At 34.1% G+C, this 13,676-nt stretch overlaps 1 protein-coding gene across 3 annotated transcripts in view; it reads left to right on the top strand.

The window, feature by feature from the left end:
• Nucleotides 1–13,676, top strand: part of FSTL5 (follistatin like 5) — a 699,550-nt gene that overhangs the window by 352,360 nt on the left and 333,514 nt on the right. For all 3 annotated transcript variants that reach the window (XM_066280005.1, XM_066280011.1, XM_066280003.1), the window contains one exon: nt 9,520–9,716. In XM_066280005.1, coding sequence (XP_066136102.1) covers nt 9,520–9,716 — 197 coding nt within the window. The remainder of the gene's footprint in view (nt 1–9,519; nt 9,717–13,676) is intronic.

The following is a 13,676-nucleotide window of genomic DNA, read 5'->3' as shown; positions in this document are numbered from 1 at the left end:
CCCTCAGAAGACTGAAGTTCTCGACAAAACTCCACACACTCTTTTATTGTTTTTATTTTTATTTTTTTTAAATAAATTTTATTAATGGTAATGGGATGACATTAATAAATCAGGGTACATATATTCAAAGAAAACATGTCTAGGTTATTTTGTCATTAAATTATGTTGCGTACCCCTCGCCCAAAGTCAGATTGTCCTCCGCCACCCTCTATCTAGTTCTCTGTGCCCCTCCCCCTCCCCCTAACTCTCTCCCTCCCTCCCTCCCATGTCCTCCCTCCCCCCACCCCTGGTAACCACCACACTCTTGTCCATGTCTCTTAGTCTCATTTTTATGTTCCACCAATGTATGGAATCATGTAGTTCTTGTTTTTTTCTGATTTACTTATTTCACTCCTTATAATGTTATCAAGATCCCACCATTTTACTGTAAATGATCTGATGTCATCATTTCTTATGGCTGAGTAGTATTCCATAGTGTATATGTGCCACATCTTCTTTATCCAGTCTTCTATTGAAGGGCTTTTTGGTTGTTTCCATGTCTTGGCCACTGTGAACAGTGCTGCAATGAACATGGGGCTACATGTGTCTTCACGTATCAATGTTTCTGAGGTTTTGGGGTATATACCCAGTAGAGGGATTGCTGGGTCATAAGGTAGTTCTATTTGCAGTTTTTTGAGGAACCACCATACTTTCCTCCATAATGGTTGTACTCCATAGCCTTTCTATATGCCAACAATGAAATATTAGAAAACGAACTCAAAAAAATAATCCCCTTCACGATTGCAACAAAAAAAATAAAATACCTAGGAATAAACATAACAAAGAATGTAAAGGACCTATATAATGAAAATTACAAAGCATTGTTAAGGGAAATCGAAAAAGATACAATGAGATGGAAAAATATTCCTTGTTCTTGGATAGGAAGAATAAATATAATCAAAATGGCCATATTACCCAAAGCAATATACAAATTTAATGGAATTCCCATCAAAATCCCTATGAGATTTTTTAAAGAAATGGAACAAAAAATCATCAGATTTATACGGAACTATAAAAAACCCCGAATAGCCAAAACAATCCTAAGGAAAAAGAATGAAGCTGGGGGCATTACAATACCTGACTTTAAACTATATTATAGGGCCACGATAATCAAAACAGCATGGTATTGGCAGAAAAATAGACACTCACACACTCTTTTAGAATAACACAGAAGAAAAAACAGTTTAAGTGTTTTTTCTTGTCAAGAAACCAATAGATGCATGTGGTGGGTTTTATATACTTTATCAGAAAATTCTGTTAATTTATGAGTGATGGGCTTATAATTCCAGAGTGAGAAGTTCCTCAAATTTTCATGTACAGTCAAATCTCAAGCCTATTATTGGGCTGTCTTTGTTTTTAAAAATATGATATGGTAATTGTACTTGCTTTATAGGGTCTTTATAAAGATTAAATGAGTTATTTATAAATCTTAGAACACTACAGCATATAATAATTGCTTTGTAAGTTTAAGTCATATTCCTATGACTTCACAGATATAAAGAGTATAACTTCTATAAATATTAATACAAATAATAAAATTTTCATTACAAACCACATTTTGAGTGATGTGATAAAATTTTGCACAACACGTAGTGTTCAAAAGTACTAAGAAGCCGGTTCTTTTTTTTTCTTTTTTTTTTTAGTGAAAGGAGGAAAGGCAGAGAGAGATTCCCACATGCACCCCAACCAGAATCCACCCAGCAAACCCACTAAGGAGCAATGCTCTGCCCAACTGGGGCTATTGGTCCATTGCAACTGGAGCCATGGTTTTTTTTAGCACCTGAAGTAGGGGCCATGTGGCCATCCTCAGCTCCTGACATCAACTCCTTGGAGCCATGACTGCAGGAGAATGAGGAGAGAGAGAGTATGAGAGAGAGAGAAGGTGGAGGAGTGGAAAAGCAGATGTACTTCTCCCGTGTGCCCTGACCGGGATTCGAAGGACACCTGCTTTGTTTTGTTTTGTTTTTTGTGACAGGGACAGAGAGAGACAGAGGGACAGACAGGAACAAACAGATAAGGGGGAGAGATGAGAAGCATTAATTCTTTGTTGAGTTTAAGCCAATGACCATGAGGTAGTGTTGATGATCCCACACTCAAGCCAACCACCCTGAACTCAAGCTGGTGAGCCCACACTCAAGCCAGTGACCTCAGAGTTTTGATCTGGGTCCTCTGTGTCCCAGTCCCATGCTCTATCCCCTGCACCACCACCTCCAGGCAAAGGAGACCTGTTCTTAAGGAAGTGACCTCTTAGTTTTTACTATATTTGATGCAGTGATAATTACTTTTTTGTAACCTGGTTAATTTTTTTTCATAATGTTGGACAAATTTAAAAATTAAAGAAAACATTTTATATATTTTTATTCCTAGGATTAATATAAACCCAAGTAATATATATCAAAATTTATAACCTATATAAAACATAGGCTACTACATAAAGAATGATATGATCTATGTAGTACAATGTTTTGGACAATATGCACTCACCTTTTAATAGCAATTATAGATTATAAGAAGATTGAAGGCTGACATATCATGTATAAAGTTTTGTAGGTGGGTTGCCAGAAAAAAATGAATCATTAGAAAAAAAATTCACACACTGCTTAACAGTAGCTTTTTAAAAACAATTTATGTAAAAAAATTATATTTAAAGATGTGACATTGATCAATAATATTACATAGATTTCAGGTTAGCTTCTATATATTCTGTAGAAGATACACTTTTTCATGTGAAGTATGTATCTTCTAGGTTTTTACTCTAAAGATAGTGACTTAAAAGAGGTAAATTCACTGAACATCAAAATAACACATTTGACCAGTTGTGATAATTAATGCTATAAGTTGTATTTATATCTGGTAAGATAAATTTACATTTTTCATTTATGTTTTCAAGCATTTTAAATAATCAATTTCACCATTGTGCTGTGCTCTATTTTATTTTGTGGTGATTTCTGTCAACATTCTCTGCATGTTTACTTTATAATATGTGCCTGTGTTTGGGAGGATGATGCGATAAGGTGGAAACAGTAAGTTACAACTAAGCTGTGCACTTACTCCTATATGTGTCACCCTTTTGAAGAATAGAGTTGAAAACAGAGGATAAAGTGCCTAATCTTGCCCCCCAAAACATTTTAATTAATGTTCTCCCAGGGTTAAGAGAGCAAAGTGACTTGGTTACTAGTGTACCTTTATTGAAATTCAAATACATAATATAATTTGCTAAACTAGAAAATCAACCCTGTCTGGTTGGCTCAGTGGTGGAGCATCAATCCAGCATGTGGATGTCCTGGATTTGATTCCAGTCAAGACACATAGGAGAAACAAGCTCCTCCACCCCTCCCCCTCCTCTCTCTTTCTGTTCTTTCTGTCTCTCTCTCCCCCTCTCCCCTTCTTTCTCTTCTCCTCCTCTAGCCTGGTGCAATTGGTTCAAGGGAGTTGGCCACCAGTTCTGAGGATGACTCCCTGGCTTCGACCTCAGGCACTTGAAAAAAGTAAATGATTCAGTTGCTGAGCAACAGAGCAAGGGCCCCAGATGGGCAGAGCATGCCCCCTAGTGGGCTTGCCTGGTGGATCCTAGTGGCCCGGGCGTGTGGGGAAGTCTGTCTCTCTGATTCCCCTCCACTCACTAAAAAAAATAAGAAAATCAAACCATTATTTCTTTTTACTACAGCCTAAGTAGATCTAGACAGTTGTCGGTGACAATGTCATATAAGTGACAAAAGTATATCATCAGTAGTGAAGTATTTGGAGAATCAATGTTTAACTCAGAGTACTTTCCTTTTATTTCCAGTAAGATTAATTTCCAAAATTAATAAGTAAGCATGCTCATCTGATTGTTTTTAATTAGTTTCTTTTATTCAACAGTGTTTAAGGAGATAATAAATTAATCCAAATCAAATTTTGTATGTGGTAGAGTGAGGGGAGGGTAAAGCAACCAATGTCTCTTGTAAAATATAGTTATTATTGATTTTAAAAAATTCTCTGTAAAACAGAAAGGAGATATCACTACACATGTATTAGATAGAATGGCAAAACCCAGAGCATCGACTATACAAAATGCTGGTGAGAAAAAAGAGCAACAGAATCTCATACATTACTGATGGGAACACAAAATGGTACAGTCTCTTTGGAAGACAGTTTAGCAGTTTCATACAAACTAAGTGTAATCTCACCAACGATTAAGAAATTACACTATTTAATATTTACCCAAAGAGGTTTAAAAGTGAAATCTGTATATGTGTTTGTACTAGCAAATTCCCAGAATTTGAATAATATCTGAAATATAGTAGATTCATATATATATATATATATAACTATAATATACTTTTTAAGAATATTTAATTGAAGTTCATGAAACACAAAATAATTTACAACCACCCATATCATTTTAACATTTAAATAGATATTTCAGTTAAAATTTGTCTTAACTCTGGACCCTGGCTGGTTTGCTCAGTGGTAGAGTGTTGGCCTGGTGTGTGGAAGTTCCGGTTTGATTCCCAGTCAGGGCACACAGGAGAAGCGCCCATCTGCTTCTCCACCCTTCCCCATCTCCTTTCTCGCTGTCTCTTGTCCCCTCTCGCAGCCAAGGCTCCATTGGAGCAAACTTGGCCTGGGTGCTGAGGATGGCTCCATGGCCTCCCCATCAGGCGCTAGAGTGGCTCCAGTTGCAACAGAGCAATGCCCTAGATGAGCAGAGCATATACCCCAATGGGCTTGCTGGGTGGATCCCAGTTGGGCACATGCAGGAGTCTGTCTCTCTGCCTCCCCACTTCTTACTTCAGAAAAATACAAAAAAAAATGTTTTAAATCTGTTCAGACTGCTTTTAACCAAGATAATTTTAATTACTTCATACACAGGTTTAACAACTGACATCTTAATATGAATATAGTAGTCTTTGATATTTAATTTTTTATTTAATCATTTTAGAGAGATGAGAGAGAGAAAAAAAAAGGGGGGGGGGGAGGAAGAACAGGAAGCATCAGCTCCCATATATGCCTTGACCAGGCAAGCCTGGAGTTTCAAACCTGAAACCTCAGCTTTCCAAGTCAATGCTTTATCCCCTGTACCATCACAGGTCAGGCTGTATGTTTAATTTGATTCACATCAGCTTATTAAATCTATATACTAGTTTTGACATGCTGTTTTGCTATAAATACAAAATATGTCTAAAAGTATATAAAATAATTCTATTAGTAATTATTGAAAGGTTTGAAAAATGAGATAGTTTCAATATACTTTTCAATAATGAGTAGAATTGACAGTAAAATAAAATCATTCAATATTTATTCTTTAAATTTTTATTATTTCAACTTATATAAAAATTAAGTTAATCAAACTCTAAATATAGCCCTGGCCTGTAAAGCTTTGGCCCGGTTTGTGGATCTCCTGTGTTTGATTTCTGGTCAGGACACACAGGAGAAGCACCCATCTGCTTCTCTACCCTTCCCCCTTTTTTCTCTCTTTCACTTTCTCTCTCTCTTTTTCCTCTCCCACAGCCGTGGCTCCAATGGTTTGAGCAAGTGGGCCCTAGGCACTGAGAATGGCTCCATGGCCTCACCTTAGGCCTAGGGCCAATCAATGGATCAGTGGCCCCAGATGAGCAGAACATCACCCCCTGGTGGGTTTGCTGGGTGGATCCCGGTCAGGTGCATGTGGGAGTCTGTCTCTCTTCCTCTTTCTCTCCCCACCTCTCATCTAATAAAAAAAAATCCCTCTAAATAAAATTCTAAATACAAATGTTAAAAAAAGAAAAATTGTATTCTTATATACTTAGATTTGTATATTTTTGTACTGAAGGAAATTGGTACTTTTTATTGATGGATTGGAGAAGAAGTGTAATTTTAAAGAGAAGGAAACAAATGACAGCCTTTGAAAAATTTAATAGTAAGCATAATTGATATACTCTATAATTTTTAGCATTTCTGTACTCAAAAGTAATGACTATATTATCAGATATATAAAATGCAATTATCTTCAGTTCCATGGATACTTGGAGAGCCACTGCCAGCTATACAATGGGGGCCATTTGAATAACAGAGTTTCTGCATCTTTCCAGACCCCACAAGGACAGATGGATTTCAACTCCCCTTGAAGATTCATTCTGAGTCAAGAATCAGCACAATGGCAGTGACATAGGAAGAAAGATGATATAGACAGTATTACATAGGGGCTTCCTTTGTCTTGTCCTCAGTGTCTAGAAGAGCATCAGCCGAGATTTCTTACTGGTCTCCCAAGCAGAAAGTGAATCAAGAAAGTATTTCTTTCCCATAGCAACACCAATGTAGCACAGGCAGTTAGATTAAGTGAGAAGGGAGTCCTATCAAAGCATGCTAACAAGCAACCCAAAATATCTTACCTTCCTATCTGATGTTGTTCTTGAATGAAGTCATGCTTTTTGAATATCTATTGATGTTTATTTCTAAATATCCATTCTTTTCACTTATTGACAGGGTTGGAATTTATTGAAAGGGTCAGAAATATATAATATTTCCAAATCTTCACTTTGTTTTTACTCCTTAGCCCATTGAATTTTTAATTCTGTTCTATTTATTCACTAAAATTGTCCTTTAAAATCACCAATTACCTCTAATATAAGCAAAGTCATGAACGTGTTTTATTGTTTATCTTACTTTTATTCTAAATTTTTTTTTCCTTTAGTTTCCTCTTGAGAACCTTGGTATAATAGTTTCTTTACTTCTCAGACACTACCTTTTCTTTCGGGTTCATCTTTCTATACCTGTAATTTAAGCAGCAGTATCGCCTTGAATTTTTTATAACATTTATTTTTCACTTTAAAGATAATCCTTTGACAAACTTACTGAATCTATGTATAAGTTAATTTAAAAACTCAGTTCTGAAGATAAGAGAGGTAGAGATGAATGAATAGTAAAGATATGGCTTGTGTATAAAATCATTCTGCTGCTTTCTTGTTCCTTAACTTTGATTATGTTATATAAACTATCTGAGCCTTGGCTCATTATCTGTAAAATGGTGATAATTATGTTATTTATCTTTTTGGATTGTTGTGAGAGTTAAGGGATTTAATAGGTACAAAGTTCCTGGTACATAGGATGCCTGCATTACATGTAATCTTTTATTATTAACAGATGCTCGTATCTATTACTTTAAAAAAAAACTGTGAGAAATTTTTATTATTAAATTTATAAATTCTACAAAAAAGTTTTATATAATTTTTAACTATTAATTATAAATTTCTGTAGGATATATATGTCTTAACTTCAAAGTTTTTATTTATATCATCTTTGGATGGCCAGTAATACCTCAATGCTTAAACTTAGGCAACTTAAAATATGGAAACAAAAGTACTATTAGAGAGATCACATTATTTGATTAGAGCAAAATGAGAATGCAACAACCCAAACTGTATATTCTTCCCTGAAATGTTAATGTTAGTTAAAGTGTTTTCAGCATTTAAATTCTAGTTTTCATCTACCTCGCACCAACATTCTAATTCCTGGTTGCCTATGATCACAGGGCAGCACCTCCAAACTCCACCCCCGCTCTGCTCCCCATATCAGTCAAATGAAAGGACATATACACTAGTTCCAGGGGCAATCATTGAGATCCCATGAGGAGCTCCTGGAGAGTCATTTATCCTTTTTCCCATTCTTTCAATACACATTTCTTTTTCTTCCTGAAGCACAGCAACATGTGCATACACACACACAGACACACATACAATGTGTATACACACACCTACACAAACATATTCGAGGGCTTCTGCTGTTTTCATGGACACCAAAATTGCTGCTTATCCTTCTAGATTTGATTTCTTATCTCTTCTGTCACTGATTTCTTTGCTCTGAAGAAAATATGTTCTTATTATTATTCTTTACTGAGAAGAGAATAATGTAAAATTGACTTAATCTGCAGCACAAAGTTTACATTTTGGTGTAATAAAAGGTAGTTCCTGACAAGATTTCTAACCAATAAAATTGATGAATGACAGTAGTCATTTCACTGTCTTTGAAAAATACGGTAGTCTCTCATCTCTCTAGCAGAGATTGTTTTCTATCTTGTCTTAAAAGAGAATAAGACTTCAAATATTGCTTTTCAACTCTGACTTCTTAGACATATATTTAAAATTCTTTAGAACTCTTCTTTTAAAATTGTAGATTCTTTCAAATCAAAATTGTCAAATTTGACCACAATTATAAAGTTAGATTTTTCCCTAAAAATATGTTGTAAACATTTCTTAGATAATATACCTACTATTTTATTTAGAAATTGCATTATGCACTGTATTTTCTGTAATATACTGTAATTTATGTCCTATTTGCTCTCAATGGTATGCAATATAAAAGTATAAACTTAAACTTTAGTTGTGAAGATGAAATTGGAAAAGTTAAAACTTTAAGATAGAAAATGTAAATATATATATATATTATGTCATACACTGAGTGCTCCAAAAGGAGAGATAAATATATATCAATAAATAAGTAAAGACTTTGGAAGATTATTATTATGATCTTAGTAGAATTATAAATAGAATTAAGAAAAAAATGTAAATATAGACACATATAGAAGCTTCTTCAAAAATAAACCTAAATATAAAAAACATACTTTCAGCCCTGACCAGGTAGCATGGTGGTTAAAACACTGTGCCAGCACACTGAGAGGATGGGTTTAATCCCTGGAAAGCAAGCAATAAGTGCACTACTAGATGGAGCAACTAAGTAGAAGAGCGAGTTAATGCTTCTCTCTCTGAAATCAATGGAAAAGAATGCTTAAAAAAATTAAAAAGCACCCTGACTGGATAGCTCAGTTGATTAGAGCATCGGCCTGAAGAACAGAGGTTGCTGGTTTGATCCCCAGTTAGGCACATACAGGAATGGGTTAATATCCCTACCCCCCCCACATACACACACACACACTCACATACACACTCACACACACACACATACACACACACTTCCCCTTCTTCTCTAGCTGAAATCAATCAATAATTTTTTTTTTAATTTGAGAACATACTTCCAATTAAAAATGTGCTATAGAATTTTGGAGCCAGATATATATGTGTTTAAGTGCAAAATTCAGCACAAGCCCTTTGCCTTGGGCATACCATTTCATCTTCCTGTGCCTCCTGTTCAAAACCTGTGAAACTATCAATGTAGGGATGTATTGTGAAGATTAAAACTAAGGTGATATCTTTGAGAACTGGACTCAATGAGAGCTATCATGTGTTTCTATGTCCTACATAGACCCAATGACTTGGGTATAGAGAAAATACACAGTAATTATATTGTTATTAAATTTGATACTGATGAAAAATGTCTGTTCTGCCATGCAAAATGCCTGGGTTTTTTTTCTTGCACAAATTGTAAAATATGCAAAGGAGAAACCTAGAGAAATTATGTACAAAGTATGTTATCTGTAAGATGTCAGCTTCTACACATTAAAAAAAAATACATGGCTTGTTTTCAATAATATTGCTTGAAAATAACTTAGTTCTTTTGTTACAGGAGATAACTGCAAGATGACGGAATACAACAAGATGAAGAGCATGCTTTTAGATTTACAAAGTCAGAAATACATTACACAAGAAAATGAAAACCCTAACGATGATAACATATCGCAGAAGAAGTTGTTGGTGGATCAAATGTTTAAATATTTTGATGCTGACAGTAATGGACTTATAGATATTAATGAACTAATTCAGGTATGTTTAATGATTTTATTAAGAGGCTTATTTAAATATAGCTTATAACATTTATATTTATATTAACTTATCCTATATTAATAAATTGTATGATATGTTTAAATCTACATTATTTGAGGTTATGGGCATACCAAATTTTTAAGAGTAAAATTTGACTACTCTGGAAGCAATGTTAATTTCAAGTAATTTTGCTATATTTTACATTTTTAACAAAGATATATTAGACAGATTTCTATACCTTAAACACATAAAAGACTTACCAGTTATCATTTTGATAAAATTTATAAATATTTTCAGGTATATTTTGGACCCTTTATAATATTTAATTTTGTATCAGTCAATAAAACCTTGTTTATTCAGTATTCGAAGTAACTATTGACCAGCAATTAAGCACATCTATAACATAATGTAAATAAATTATTTAAGATAATATTGAATGGTGGACATAACCCAGTACTTATTTCAATAACCAAGGATCAATTATAATATATTTAGTTTTTATTTAATATGAAGTCCACATTATTAAATTTCATGTCTTTGAAAATTGTCACTTAAATATTTATACATGTCAAAAAACTTGTTATTAAAGAGACTATATTAATAAACAAAAAGCCTTTATGTGAGCCATTTGGAAAAGTAAAAATAGTTTTATGTATGTTTGTCACTGAAATAAATGGACTAGTTGTAAGGAAACAGAACCTAAACTAGTTTTGGAGATAGTACTGTAAATATAAAATAAGGGACATATAATTTCTCCGGAAATATGTATAGGTTTTAGGAAGAAATAGAGAGAAAACCAATGTAGAGTAACTAGGAAGATAATAGCACCAAGGAATTTTGCTGACTTATCCGTATAGTGTACGTCAGGTATATTTTACTGCTGTGTGTAGCAGTTAATATAATTTTTTTAAAAATCAATAATCTACTTCCATAACATTATACCATTCATCTTTTATGGTTAATTTTATGCCTTATTTTTAAAATTTTCCATTATAGAATATTGGTCTTTTTATGCAAGTATTTCTAAGCTTTGAAATAGTAAAACTTAGTTTAGAGACTTCATATTAAAGTGACCTTGTGAGCAAATTGACCATAGTTTCTGTCATTCCAGTTAATTAAAATATACATCATTTTCATTATCTTTTATAATTCAACCTACATTTATTGAGTAGTTACTAAGTCCCTTAGTAGTTACTAAGTAGGATTTAAGCAACTAAACTCTAGAATTTTAGGGTAAAATTAGAAAACTTTTAATTATGATTTCTGTGTTTTCATATACCTTTTGATTTCTTTTTTTAGGAATTAATCTTTTTGGAATTTTGTATTTATAGTAATAATAACAAATTTATTTCCTTAAAATTAATTTATAATCAATACATACAGCCTAGATCTATGTGTGTTGACACATTTGAATATACTGATTATTTTCATTTTTTATTTTTGTAATACTTTTTGTTTTATTAACATTTATAACACTGTAATCATTGACTAGGTACAAAATATGATCTGACCAAATCTAGTTTTTATCATAATACTCATATCTAAAGCCAAAAGGAAAATTGCTAGTTGTTATAGGACATTGGTAGCCCTTCCCCTGCACAAGTTTGAAATGTCTGCTCCGTTCAAGTTTGTATTAGTTTCATAGAGCAGCCATAACAAAATACGTAAACTGGGTGGCTAAAACAACCTCTCTCTCAGTCTGTCCAAGTCCAGAACAAGATGTTGGCAAGGCCTGCTCCCTCTGAAGCCTCAGGGGAAGACTTTTCCTTGTCTCTTTCAGCCTCTTTAGCCAGGCATATCTTGGCTTATACATAACATCACTCTGTGTCACTCTGCCTTCTCTGTGTGTCTGTCTTTATATCATCCTGCCCCGTAAAGGACAATAGTCATTTTGGATAAGGGTCCACTCTACTCCAGCATGACCTCATCTTAAATGACCTGTTACAGTGATCAGCAAACTCATTAGTCAACAGAGCACATATGAGCAGTATAATGATTGAAATTTCTTTTGAGAGCCAAATTTTTTAAACTTAAACTATATAGGTAGGCACATTGTTAATTAGAGTACTCTTAAACTGGCCTTTGAGCCACACTCAAGGGGCCAAAGAGCCACATTTGGCTCACAAGCCGTGGTTTGCTGACCACTGAATAGGTCCTATTACATCTTTAACAACCCTATTTCAAAAGAGACCACATTCTGAGGTACGGGGGGTTAGGACTTTAAAATATCTTTTAGAAGGACACAATTTAACCTGTAATAAAGTTCATCACCTACAAAGTTTAGTTTTTTTTTAACCTTTGATTGGAACTTGCTATTTCTGAAAAGTGTCCTTCCAAGTCATCTCAAAGTTATGATGTGAGAACAGAAATTGTCTTCTGAATCCCATTGATATCTTGGCCATCTATGAGGAACATGCATGCAAGGACAGGGGGAAGTAATGTCACTGACTTCTTTCTATGTATATCCCACATCACATAAGGCACTCTTTGTTTCATAAACAAATAGTGGAAATCTTACTATCTCATCCATCAGCAATCAACTATGAAAGGAGAAAGTTATAACAGGCACACTAGAGAAGATATAATAAATATCTAGCTATTTATAGCACAATTATTGTTTTTGATTTTTGTATTTTTAAGTTGCAAGTACTTTTTAAGAGCCTATATATCACTTTATAGTCAATAAATATAAGCTTTACTTATAAACTTAGAAACATATATCATAATTTCATCTAAAATATAAAAATATTTTAATTTAGAGTAAAGAGAAAGGATCTTACTGGTGTATGTTAATAATTTACAAGCCATTATTAACAGAAAATGTAACCTAAGATACTGCCAATGACAAGTAAAAATTAAAGAACATGATTTGGCTGTGAGGTTTTCTAAATGCAGTGTGAATGCTGGCTGCACACATTGTTCTAACTTTACATAAGGAGTACATATTCTAGAGTTGCTCTTGAAGATTTTCAAGTAAATTAGAACCTAGAGGCTTGTCTACTTGAGAGAAAAAGAGAAATAGCAGAAAGCAGTAGATAAAAAGAATAAGGTCTTTAATATCATGTTTAGAGTCATGGCTGTGGAAGGGAGAGCGGAGCAGGGGTCCCCAAACTTTTTACACAGGGGGCCAGTTCACTGTCCCTCAGACTGTTGGAGGGCTGCCACATACAGTGCTCCTCTCACTGACCACAAATGAAAGAGGTTTCCCTTCTGGAAGTGCGGCAGGGGGCCAGATAAATGGCCTGAGGGGGCTGCATGTGGCCCGCAGGCCGTAGTTTGGGGATGCCTGGCAGAGGTGATGGAGAAACAGATGGTCGCTTCTCCTCTGTGCCCTGACTGGGAATTGAACCTGGGACTTCCACATGCCTGGTGGACACTCTACCACTGAGCCAACCGGTTATGGATATTTTTCAAAACTGATCTTTTTTATGATTATGGCATAGTAGTTAAGAACTTTGATTATAAAGCCTAGATTCAAATCACATCTCCACTACTTACCTTTGTAAGTTTCGGCAGATTACTTAAACTCCGTCTTAGTTTCTTTTTCTATATATTGACAATGTTAACAGTACCTAATATATAAATTTAATGTGATATTTATATTATTTAGAATATGAAAGGTTCTTACATACATAACTAGCAGCTAGAAAGCGTAATGTAATTATTAGTGACAATTTTATTTTCAAATCTAATTATTTGTGAGAACATTGTGATAAAAATGAAATAAAGATGGCACATGTGCTTGGATTAGCAGGTGAATAATTGATCAATATTTTCATCATATTCAGCCTTTGCATTTTTTAATGCTTACAGTTCAATGGTAGGTGAGAAAAAATTGAATATCATTAGTTAGCATTCAATATGACCTGAAAATCTATATGTACATTATTAAGCATGCAAAGAGTTAAAATACCAAGTTTTACAATTTAAAATAATGTCTTGCAAAAGAAGATTAATAGT

Source organism: Saccopteryx bilineata, chromosome 1 (genome assembly GCF_036850765.1).
Source record: "Saccopteryx bilineata isolate mSacBil1 chromosome 1, mSacBil1_pri_phased_curated, whole genome shotgun sequence".
Taxonomy (NCBI): Eukaryota; Metazoa; Chordata; class Mammalia; order Chiroptera; family Emballonuridae; genus Saccopteryx; species Saccopteryx bilineata.
Note: the sequence above shows the minus strand (reverse complement) of the source record. Positions and strands in the feature narration are given on the sequence as shown.